At 40.3% G+C, this 13,130-nt stretch overlaps 1 protein-coding gene across 2 annotated transcripts; it reads right to left on the reverse strand.

Annotated features, from left to right (window-relative positions):
- Nucleotides 1–1,027: 1,027 nt before the first annotated feature.
- LOC108423749 (cortexin-3) lies at nt 1,028–12,259 on the reverse strand. Of its 2 annotated transcripts, XM_017691283.2 has the most exons (3): nt 11,947–12,259; nt 2,365–2,727; nt 1,028–2,193 (listed from the first exon to the last, which is right to left on the reverse strand). In XM_017691283.2, the coding sequence occupies exons 1-2, from the start codon at nt 11,975–11,977 to the stop codon at nt 2,399–2,401; spliced, it is 360 nt and encodes a 119-aa protein (XP_017546772.1). In that variant the 5' UTR covers nt 11,978–12,259; the 3' UTR covers nt 1,028–2,193; nt 2,365–2,398. The 2 variants fall into 2 exon arrangements, with proteins under 2 accessions (XP_017546772.1, XP_017546771.1); XM_017691282.2 differs by having other exon boundaries at nt 1,028–2,727; nt 11,947–12,257.
- Nucleotides 12,260–13,130: the final 871 nt, after the last annotated feature.

The raw sequence follows: 13,130 nt of genomic DNA on the forward strand, positions 1-13,130 counted from the left end.
AACAAGCAATTGAACATGTGTAGCTAATAAAGTGGCCGGTGAGTGTATATCGGCCATTATGTGTAGTAGACTACTAGTTTTATGCTAAAATAATAGTTCTTGTTTAAAGGTTTATGGTATATGTTAACTAATCAGCAGTTCATAAAGCAGTAAACGTCTTTGTGACTTGTCTCTGTGTGCTGTGGGAATGGGAAAATATGATTATGGAGGGAATGGATTCCTGCACAATTTTTTTTTGTTTTGTTTTTCCTTGTTCAAACAGATTTGATTTCAAGCCCTGGACCCATGTTCACAAAGCCTCTTTAGCTTACATCCAATTCATCTCTGACTATGATGATCTTACTGACGGGAACAGATACTAGTCAGCACTCCTAATATGAGACATTGTGAATACAGGCCCAGGTCTCCCCTAAGTGTGTCTATACTTTTGACTAGTAGTGCAATTCAAAGACTGATTTTGTCAGGTTTTACACTGAATGAACAAATAACATTTCACTATGCTCACAAATAGGTAATGGCAAACACAATTTGAAAGGTAAAGTAAAAATAGAACAATCTAAAAACAGAAAATGAGACTTTAATAAGACAAGCATATCAAAGCAAATCAAGCATAAAGAAAGAAGAAGACAAAGGGTCAGTTATTGATTTGGAAAGAATTTATTTTTACTCTCCATGAGACAAATGCAGTTGTGGCTGTAGAACAAATTAGTTTTATATTAATGATACATTTTTATTACTTATTGATATTCAGTTTCATACAGTAGCTACACTACTGAATCTATCATAAGCTAGAATTCCTCTCTTCTACTGTGCTCACACAATGTATTTGTTTTAACAGCGTGTAGGTCTAAAGATTCTCACTTATTTGGGGATCTTCCATATCAAATCTTTTCATTTATATAACATCTAAAGTGATAACATACAGTGTTATGGCAAATACTGTTAAGTGCTTTGTATCAGACACAAGCCTATTCACAGAGATGCAAAGCAGGTCCTCACAGTGAACAAAGCTTAAGAGAATACCAACAGGCTCAACAGCATCGAACACATCTGCATTGGATGTATCAGTCCAGCTTGTGTGTACCTAAAGGTTTTTTTTTTTGTCTCGCACACATTCATATGCATTTGCTTGTACATGCAAAACACTGGCAGTCATCTTCAAAAACACGGGCAGTTCAACCTGACATTGCTTAAGTGCTCTCAATGTCTCACTGGCTCATTCACAGTGGCGAGAAGACAACATAGAAGTGCAAAGTAACATCATTTGGCTGGAGCCTCATTATTGACATAAGCAGTAAAATCAAAGCAGATAATAATAGAGCAGAACAGTTTATTTCAGAGCAGTTCAGCCACTGATGGACATTTTTGCACACAACTTCATTTTTTATTACCACCTGAACACCTAAGGAGGCACTGCTGAAAAGTGGCCTTTCCTCATCTTTTGCTCTTAGCGATGACTTTTCTCAAGGCAAATTAGCGCTGTTAGGGTTACATCTCCCCTGGCTACTGCTTAAAATGTAAAGGCTGACCAAGCAAACCACAGCCATTTATTCTGATCATATAAATAAGACCAGAGAGCGGATCATGTATTAAAACAGAACTGATCTAAATTCAGTTTATTGTGCTAATGAGGCAGTATATGCTGACTGTACAAGTTCACTCTGAGATCACATTTAAAATGACAGATATTTTTTTAAGCAGACACATGACACCATTCATCATGGACTTCACACTGGGCTGAGAAACAAGCCAAAAGTGCTATCCATTGCTTCTACTTTGAATTTACATTCAAATATCTAATGTCACAGATAACTACACACAAGATACTGAATTGCCTAAACTGTGTCAAATTTGGCATCGTTGAGTAAAAGGCCCTTTAGGTAGCCATAAGCACTACATAAATACATTCTAATGAATCTAAGCTGCATTGATAATAACAGTGCATACCTTAAGGCTAACAAAAGCATGACGTATTTATGAAGTGCTTATAAAGGGTCTTCAACAGGTTATTCTCTCTAGGTGTCTACTTGGCAGTTTACAACAGTGCAAGTACAGATGTTGTGAATGTTTAGAGGGAGACAGTGATAGGGCTACCCTGTATGAGTGAGGCCATGGCGCAGAGGGGCCACAGGCCAGTCCAGACTGCTTCTGGGGTCACTCAGAATCCCCAACTGCTCCTTTCAAAAGGACACCCTGTATGTGACAGAAGCAGAGTGTGCGTGACTTAACACTTGCTATTACAAATCAAACCTGTCTTTTCATAACCATGCACCAAATTTTTACTTCATATTGTCAAGTTTTTTGTGCCCGAACAAATGTATGTGTGTTCCTTCTTAACTAGCTGGGTCTGTGTGGTTCATTTACCTAGTTGCATTGTGTGTGCAAGTGTTTGCTGACTCTATGCCAGCGTGTAATCAAACTGGCCCTTTTCAAGGCCATCCAGGCCGTCGGCCCAGGTGGAGGTGGGCATGCTGCGGTAGGGGTCCAGCAGGATACGGAAGCAGCGCACGATCAGCATGCAGAGGAAGACGAAGAGAAAGATGACGAAGGCAAAAGTGGTCTTCTGCTCCAGCGTCATGCCAGTGCCGGCCGCGGTGCTGCCCGCCTGCAGGGAGGAGGTGAAGGGCTCGGCCTCCATCAGCCAGGAGAACTGCAGAGGGTAGTCCCACACCAGACGCTCGCGCATCCTCACACGCGCACGCCCTGGCTCCTCCAGATGGACCTCATCTATATGAAAAGTGTGTGAGCAAGAGAAAGACCGACAGATTCAATAGGAATGTCCTAGCCCAACCTGAACAATCAGTACTGGAGCAGATCCAAGCCTATATTAAGCATGAATAAATCAGAATCTTTTGCCGTGGGTATTTTACCCCTTTACAATCTAAGAGCTGATGTAAACAGACACTGTCCACAACTCTGGGCAGTAATATGCTTTTTGTAGTTAAAAATGCAGTTGTTCAGTGTCCTAGAAGAACTGATGACGCATACAAAACACACAGAAAAGCATACTGTTATATAGTCATCATGATGTGTTTTATTTGGGGTGAACAATTGTTTGGGGTGAACAATTGATTGTTCACCCCAAATAAAACTACAAAATTTTTGATCTTTAATGGAGATGCAATAAAAGTTAAATTATAAATATCTCCAAAATACAACACCTGTCTGATCATTAAATTTTAGCTGAAGAGAAACTTCCATACAATTAATCTATTAATATTATATAATATGATCTTAACTGTGATAGGCCTACATAGATGGTACATATATCTAGCACATCAACTAGTTCAATTTCCAATCAGCACATCAGTTCAGTTAAAATAAAATCCTTGCATCATAGTTGTGCCACTGTGTGCCACACCCTGTAGTTTGTTGCAGCGCTCACACAACACAGAGGCCTGTTGTCATCACTAAAAATGACAGCCTTACTGACACTCCATCGATTTAACAGTATAAAATACACACACCACAGCAATGTCGCATGCTTAGCATCTCAAAAATAGGTATTTTAGGTTCAAGAACAGTAAATGGTGTCTACCCCAAAAGAAAATGTCATTGGACACCGCTAGCAATGTTCAAGAGCACATTACCAATCAAAGATAAACAATGCAGGGTTGAAAAAGGTCAAAGATAATGAGAACAATGTGTGTGTGCTATGGGGTGTGGGGGGGATACATGCCAGTGAAGAGAAATTCACTTCTTCCTTACTCTTCCCTTTGCGGTTTCCTTTTACAGAAATACATCATCCTATTTAATGTATTATTTGTGAAGTCATTTGTCATTCTTTACTACTACTTATGAAAATCTTTCAATATTGATTATCATACAATACTGATCTGGTATTCTGACCAGCTCATTTAAGCATACATGGCAGGAGCTGCAGGGATGCAAAAGGATAAAGGAACAAGCAAATACTCCTCTGAAAAGTCATAGTTAATATAAATAAATTAAAAATAAACACAAAAAACAGAAGTTTTCTTAAAATGAACTTTAATCCACTGTAAAACCCTGCGTGCTTGTATCATGGACTGTGCATAGAAGGGATACTCTGATGTTCCTCAACCTAATTTCCTGCTGCGACTATCATAATTTTGAGGACCCACAGCTGTAATGTTGGTAGCTGTGATATGTGTTAACTCTGTGGCCTTGCTTGTTTCATCTTTTGTGTTTCAGATGCGATATGTGCAGATCTGTGTTTGCCCGCACAAGGACACCCTCCTGTCTGTAAGAGGTCACCAATCCACTACTTGGAAGACGTTCAAGGCTCTCTTCCTTCTGACGTGACAAGGAACTACATCTGTCCATTCTTCACTTCACTAGATTTATTAGATTTTGAAAAGTATGGAAACTAGGGGACAATCAGTGTGTTTACCTTTTTCCCGTTTTTAAGTTTTGTATTTTAGCCAGTTAGGATAGCTTGTGGTATTCTTATTCTAATTTTTCACGTTTAGCTATTTTTCAAAACATTTTGACACATGCTCGTCACTGAAGCCATCATCTCATTTTGATTTGGCACCAGTGCCTGAGAAAGAGCCCACTCGCATTTTCTATTACAGCCTGACCCTAGACCAGGTCATAACACTGTCAATTCAAGACATTTCATTGTACTTAGTAAACAAACAGAAAACTTATGTAAAACGCTCACAAGAAGAAGAATGAGGCTTCTGCCACTGATAATTGATTGCATGTTACAGATGTGGCAGATGGAGATTAGTTTGGAAAACAGTGGGGTACTCCTTTAATCTACCCAAGGCTTTCTAGAAATGCAGGGAAAGAACCAACCACTGCATATTTTCCCCTCAACAAAATTAACATGCTCTGATTGTCCATATTATAGCACCCTTAATCCATATAAGAGAACCACTTCTCCTCCCCAAAGACTCTATATTTAACTCATGATGTCCATTTGCTGTGAAACTCCCGTCCTGGAGGGCCTTTAGCACTGCAGAGTTTAGCACTTTCCCTGAATTACTACACCAAATTCAACTCATCAGCTAATTACCAAGCCTCTTGTGAGTTGCCTTTTGAGAGTGTTAAGAGAAGGGTAAATACTAACTCAGCAGTGTTTTGACTCTCCAGGACCTTAGTTTGACACCCTTCATCTTAAAACTGCATAACTGCAGAATGGCTCTGCGGCAGCTAGTCCTTTGAAAGTCATCAGTACTGCACAGTTGATAATCAAAACGCTCATATTCAGATTAGTAATGTCTTTGAAACGAGAAACTTGCTTTTCTTTCAGTGAGTAGGTTGGGGTTTGCTGGGATTGAAGACTTGCCGCAGCAGATCTGAAGGTAAACCAAGCTTTGTCACGGATAGTTTCTGTCAGCTAGAGCTTCTGCAAATCCTCTGGTCCCTAGTGCGTCTGCAGGCAATGTGATGATGCTAGCTGAGTTGGCAAGCAAAGATCTGTGAAACGGTAGGATGTCACAGCTGATTCCCAGCTTAGGCTGAGGATACTTCAAACCACCATGGAGTTCCACACTGTACTTTCAGAAATTTATTGAAGGTCACTGTGTGGGACGTACCAAGAGAAATTAGATTAATACTAAAGAAAACAAGTTTCATCTAAGGCTCTCCGGATTAGATTATTTACACTATAAAGGCAAATAATCTGACAATAACTTAATTGTGTCTCAATAACAGATCACAAAACTTTAAAATCATCTTCACAACGAAGCAAAGCACATAAGACAAATGGTACTGAATGGAAACCAAGAAATTTAATTTATAAAAATTTAATTTTATCTATGTTACTAGAGATAGTAAATGGTCAGTTTACTGTGAGAAATACAGAACAGGGAAGATCTGTATTTGTTTGTTTTATGTATGAAAACTAATCGATTCCACAAGGTTTTCTGCAAAAGAACCTGATAAATCAACTTTTATCCTCCTATACTGGACTTCTATGGGCTTCCGCTGCAGAACAGCACTGTAGGTTGCCAGGTGTTGAAAGTGGAAGGGGGAATATAGAGTTGGAAGCTGGATTCATGCCCGGAAGTAGGCTATTGTTGCTAAAACTTATCAAAGGCAGGTAGAGCAGCTCACTTTATAACAGATCAATAAATGCTACATATTCAGCCAAAAACTACAGCATAAACTGCAGATTAGAAACGGGAGAAAGTAAGACTGTCCAACAAACACACCATTAAAAACGTGATGGTAGAATTCACCGAATGTGGCACAGAGCAATCAATGAAACAAGACGACTTAAAAGCTGCACAGTGAACTGTTGGTGCCTGCCAAATGAATATTATGAATATTAAAGAAGAGCATCCAGAGTGGCTTCTGTGCGAATGGCTCCAAGCGACATTCAGTGATGATGACTGCATCTGCGGAACTCTGAACATCTGCTGCAAAACATTTACATATCTATAATCGCGAACTTTAAAATGACACCAGCACTGAACATGCAACCTAGTCTCACTGCATAAGAAGTGTACTATGTTCTTTTCTGATCCACTGTTATAGCTTGACTGTTACTAATTCACTTTCAAAACCTCACCCACTAGATGTCATTCTACGTGCCTAAATTTGCTGCTTCAACAGAAAATCGGTGTTCTCTGAACAAAACTTCTTCAAAATGATAACGCTACAGAAGGAAAAAACCTTCTTTGCTTTTGATGTAAGTCTATGGAACCAGACTCCCCACCCCCAATGTCATTTTTGGCCACTTTGTTTGGTCCATTCAGCATTAAATTTACATACAATGTAAAGGGCAACAGGCATTTTCAAATTCTGTCAAAAACAACAAAAATGGAGATATAAGGTTTTGACCCGACAGGCGCGAAATGTGACTCTCTAGTGTTGCAATATTGATGTCCGGCCCAGCCATGAGCAACCATCCTACAAGTTCACATCAATAACTAGATGGGAAAACACGTGCCTCAGTGTATGTCTCTTGACAAATTAACTTCAGTCTTTTTTCCTTAAGGACAGATGGTTAGGATGCTGCTTCCATCACTGGATGTCATACTTATTTCAGGGCTGTCACTATTGATTGTATTTTCTAATATCATAATCTGTCAATTACTCTGATGAGTATTTAACTACTCAGAGTTTTTGAAAAAGGCCAGGCATGTATTTAAGTGAACAATTACAAATCAGATGTCTTTTTAAAGATTCCTAAATACTTCACTGAGCGCAAAAAAAAAGACTTCATTAAAAAATGTAAACGTACTATGGCTCTGTTCACACTTGTTATTAACATGTCTAAGAAATTTGTTCTTAAGTGGACAATTAAATGTATAGCTGTTTACACCTTTGACTACATGTGATTTAGATTTTATAACCAGGAGCAAGGATACCTCTCACATATATATGTTGTGGATTGCTAACACAACTTGTAAAAAATGGGAGAGGAGATGGAAAAATAAGCTATCCAGTCCTATCATCTCTGCTGAGATGGTGCATGTTCATCCTACTAATGTTGTGGTCCTATACGTCCTCTGAAGGTAGTCTGGGTGATCTGTACCCTGCTCACACCCATACTTGCAACTGTCCACTTATGATTGGATCACCCAGGATGCATGGTGGCATAAAAGCACATAACAGGGATCTGATTCTTACTGTAAAAGACCAGTAGGTGTAAAATACACATCATCCTGCAATTTCCCCCCGGATCAATAAAGTAATCTGAATCTGAATCATGCATCATGTGGCACTTGACATAATAAAATCAAGTTCATGGAGAGGCCTAATGTAACAGTCAAAAAGCTCAGAGCAAAACACGTCTGGTAATGCTGATACATTTTCAGATAAGTATGTCTTATCATTTGTTTCTCTTTAGGTACCAGTGTCTTGGCTGATACGACCTGGATTTGGCCTGGCTACGAATGTGCGGTCAGCCTTCCCCTAGAGATCACTTCCTACAGACGTTTTTGTCTCCTTCACCTCCGTCTGTCCTGTTAGTGTTAGCTTGCAGCACTGAGCTGTGCTAGGATGGCTGCCTCATGCAGATGCCAGCCTTAGAGAAGAGGGCACAGGGTTAGATCAGCAGATACTTGAGTAGGCTTTTTTGGACCCTTTCAGGTTCACTTTAAATCTGAGCATTTGCTGTAATAAACCACATCAGAACTGCATCAGCATTAGGGCTACACCTTATGCACAAAGTTGTAATATACTGGTATGCCCTTCCAGCAAATTCGCTATGACTTACATGGTGTGCAATGGTACACCAACAATGTGACATGGTTGAAGACAGACTGCTTTAATTTAAACAAAAAATGGACTTGTTTTAAATCATATGATCCAGGATTCATCAAAACATCCACAGAAACTCATTTGAAACATCTGATGCTTTTCAGGATGCTCACAGCCAGGGGTAGATTATTTATTTATTTATTAAAAAATTTGCGAGGGGCACTAGGGCTACCAGATTCTTATAATAGTTATATGTTAATAATATTGTCATTGTATTTACAACTAACCAGCTTGCTTCAGTACCAACAATCATGTCTTGTTTTAAAAAGGAAATATTTATAAAAAACTTTTACATTAATAAAAACACTGGGGTAAGAACCTCTTGACAAATGTAGCTGGTCAGTCCAGTGTGACATGGTTAAAGACATAACCGTTAGGGTGGACCAGCCACATTTGCAATAACATTTAATTTGTCTGATTAGTTCAGTGTCTTACCAAAAGGAAAGGTAAAAGAATCGTCAAAGCAAACGGATGAAGTATTTGCATTCTTAGCAACCAAAATGCAAAATGTTGGGAACAGGAACACCAGGCAATTTGCTATTATACACCTTCTCATAACACATAATGAAAATAGTGCAATTTGCTGAAGGCCTCTTTTACATATTGCTGCCTTCTGCAATATCAGTTTTGCAAAAGTTCAGACACACACTATGAAAAGAACATATTTAGGTCTTTAACACGGATTCTAGGCTTCAATCGACTTATAGATTAGAATAAGGAGTCTATCCACAACTGGGAACTTCATACAATGTTAAAACTAAATATTTGGGGCAGTTACCAATTCAATGTGACCAGCAACTTATACCATGCACAGATAAACAAAACCAAATTTGTCTGATCCTGATTCATACTCAATTCAAGTTCTTCTTCTTGTTTGCTGTTTTAGAACATCATCTTCTCTCATTCAGTCAGCAGCAGAATATTTGCAGATTTTTTTTAAATACTGCAACTCATTGTCTAATGTAAGCTTTTCTTTGCACATCTTTTCAGGTATTAAACATCAATGAGATTTCTCTCAAAACCACCAGCAAACGTGGCATCAGAGCAAAATCGGCTTAGTGCATCCAGCTCAGAACAGACTGGCATTAATATGTGATGACTTGATGTGACTCACTGTAACTGACTCAAATTGTTGTTGGGGAAAACTGGAATTCCTGCCATTCAAACTAGGCTGCTGTATAATTTTGTATTCAAAACTGTGCTTCGTCAAAAAGCAGATTTTATTAAACATCTATTCCAAATGTATGTTTATTTAACATTTACCTTCCTGGTATAAAATGTCAAAGCAATAAATCAAAATGTATTGTGACACCTCATTAAAGACACTGGCGCTTTTAAATCTTGTTAATTAAAGGCCAAAATAATAATCTGGAGAGGAAAAAAAACAATTCAACTGATGCAACTGAGTAAAATCAATATTCACTCAATGTGTGTGTAAGAAACACACTGAGGAATAAGCAGTGATTAATGGATTAAAATTTCCTTCACAGAAATGGTTAAGTGAATGCAGATCTTGCTGCAGTGTGTGTGTGTGTGGGTAGTTGCCGTGATATGAAAGAAAGAGGGAGACAAATGAGTTATCCAGCAGTTCAATGCATGGACGGGTAGAGATTGCGGGGTGTATAATGGCAGAAAAGAACCATATTACATGCTCTCTGTCTACCAAGAGTATGTGAGCTGTGAGCTGGACATGTCAAAAATTGGCAGAGGATGTATTTACATGGGTTTCAGTTCGCTCGACACCCGTGTCGGCTTCAATTGTCGTTTGAGTTTCCACACTCAAATACACAAATTACCTTGCTATACTCCACGCTTTCCTACTCAAACAACACAGAGATGCTTCCACAGCACAAGCACACCCAGTTTCCCAACCGTTTTAATTACATTTGACAGTCTACCATGACAACACCAAATTAATTTTCTGTAATCGCTTATCATTATTTTTTCTGAAATTCGGCCTCTGCAAATCACATTAGTTCATAGGAAATTCAATTTCAAGACTCACTTCCCTCTTCTACCCACTTCTGAGTAATACCAGATAACATCCTAATTTCAAAAGCTGCTCTGATAATAGATGGCCATTATAACCATCAAACAATGAGCTGCCAATTTGAGCCATCACACCCAAAGGGACTCACGGAATAACTCTGATATTGCCAGAGTAGAAATTGAACACTTTACCCCTTTAAAACTCACTGCAATCATGACTGAAGAATCTGCTACTGGCCACACGTCAAAATGTCAAGAGGATACTGTATGGAGGGCAACTTAAATAGCTTTCAAGGGCGGGGGGCACAAAGCCTGTTGAAGTTAAACCCCAAGGTCGAAATCAATGACAGAAGGGAAGCATTTTTCTCCTTCCAAAAATCAGTTCAGTTAAGTCCTACACTACCTGAGCTCAGGGTTCCTTGTCATTTCAAGGGATGTGACATTTTCAACAGGCATGAGAACAAAATGTAAGAATCTGTCCATCTTTTCTCCTCAGCTCATTCTCTACCAAGAAGCAGTCTATTCTACCAATCCTATATCTTAAGGAGAAGATCAGACAGCACTGTAAAGTACTTTCCAGTGAACCTGATGAACAATAAGGGTGTTGCAGGCTGCACTGCATAAAATATTGAACCATGTCATTGCAGCACATAGGCTAAACAAACTACACTCTGCAATTCGGCTGTATGTATCAGCTCATATGTGCATAGCAATATCGCATACAGACGTGCAACACCTACAGCATTCAATATATGCTGTTAAGCCTCCTGTGCAATTGCAGATGTTGTAACACTCATGCTCACGAAACATTTACTGATTGAACAGGAGCCTTTAGAGAACCCAGGCACTGCTTTTTATGTGCCATGGCTTAGATGCTGTTTTGGACATGGAATGAGTAAGCAGGCACAATATACGGCTATACGGACATGCAACAAAAAATAAACATCTGCAGTGGTGCCAGACTTTTTGTTTTTTGCCTGCAATGGTCTGGTTGTGACAATTCATGCAAATAAACCCAACAGATCTACTGTACCCTTACTCGCCCAGAGTAAACAATCACATACAGTCACAGGCTACAGTTCAAACACTTGACACATGAGGATGGGGAATAAAAAAATAATTAAGATGCATGAAGTGAACTGCAGCCTTCGGACCGAGCAAGAAGGGCAAGTATCTGCAGGAAAAAAGGCAGTGGCCAAACTGACAACCGTGCTGTATATGATTCCTGGAGCAGATAATGCAACTTCAGTGAACAAATGATGTAATCCTGAAGTGGAGAAAGCCTGCAGCAGGTTTGCCAGGTGGATGACTGAACATCTTAGACGAAAACAGGCAAACAGTTGGTTATTGCGGTCCACACAGTGTGTGAATTAATGTGCTGAAGCGGCTGCTTAAACACTATAGCATGCACCCTGTGATACAGGCGGAGTGCACAGACTGCCATTTGACACTTTTTTGACGCTAGACAAGACAACGGCCGGACATTAGACCGCTCACACTCATTGGCCCACAACCAATATCTGAGCCGAGGAAAGACTCGGAGCCGAGCAACCAGTGCTAATGCGGTAACCTCGTACGTTCACGATTCACGTTCACGTCCACTCAACAAGTGCAGTGGCAGGTGCGAAACCTGTCATGTCGAGTCCGTGCCGTTACTCGGTTCGCCCCAAACGCAGAGCCGGTACCGGACTGAATGAGCAACGACTGTCGCTACGGTGAGGCTAAGAGAGAAAAGAGGAAAACAGAGTTTGTGGCTACCTTTGTCTCCCCGCGGGAATGTGGGCTCCATTTCCAGAGTTAGAGTGAAAACCTGAGGGGTTCGCCCATTCTACCACCTCCTCCTCCTCCTCCACCTCGCCCCTTCGGTTCCGACCCACGGAGACGAAACGAGGCGAACGGGTACAATAAAACAAACAGAAACGCGCGCAAAGACCGCTGCAGCCCCCTCCGCCCTCACGGTCTCTCTAACGGTCGCCCTGAGCCGCGGCGCGCGCACTTGCGCCTCGCGCCGACGCCGTGCGCGTGAAAGTGGTGGCGCTGCTCGAGGACGCTGCTGCTGAATGAACAGGCGAACGTTCGAGCGCGCTGTTTTTTTATTTCGCACCCGTATTCCGACAAGCTCCGCCTCCCTGCGATTGGTTAGTAGTTCACGGCCACCTGTGAAGGGATTGGCTAGTGGGTCGTGCTCAGTAGGAGTTCTTCGATTGGCTGGTAGTTCCCTTCTACCTGCACTAATTTTGGCCTTCTCTGGCTCTTCTTCATGAAGATGAGGCAATACTATATTAGTACTGCTGTAATAGTTTTTGGATAAACTATTTATTGTGGAAATATGTGGTACTGGACGCAGCCTGACTAATGGGAGGTAGGACCGGTACCACCCAGTTGAGCTGCTGGTGAGCATGAATTGGCCAAGCCCAGCAAATATGGTGGTATTTTACTAGCCAATCATAGCGTTGGTAGGCGGGCCTTGTCGGAATAGTTGAGAAATAACTGATAGTGGTTCATACCTACGTCTTTTCTGCAACACACAAAATTGCATCAGCTAGCATTAACAGGCTTTAAATGGGACAAATCACATTCATAACGAGGCTGATTTTTTTTATTCACTATTTGTGAAACATGTCATCCTGTTCAACTTGCTGAAATAGCAGACAGAATTATTCTTTTATTCAGTAATTCCCAGTTGAGTGATCAATAGTAAAAGTGTGAAGCCGTATTATTCTTGAACAAACTAGGCCCTCAGCCTGAATTATCCTATTCACGCTATGCCTAAAATAGACTGCCATAGACAAATTTATAATGCATGTTGGGGAGTGGCAGCGATACTACTCACTTACAACCTAAATCTGCATAAGTTTCTTTGAGTTCTAACCTACAACTAAACTGATCTGTTTAAAATAGGCTATTTATAGAAGAAACTTACTATCAAAAGAGATGAAAAG

This window comes from Pygocentrus nattereri, chromosome 18 (assembly GCF_015220715.1).
Source record: "Pygocentrus nattereri isolate fPygNat1 chromosome 18, fPygNat1.pri, whole genome shotgun sequence".
Lineage (NCBI taxonomy): Eukaryota > Metazoa > Chordata > Actinopteri > Characiformes > Serrasalmidae > Pygocentrus > Pygocentrus nattereri.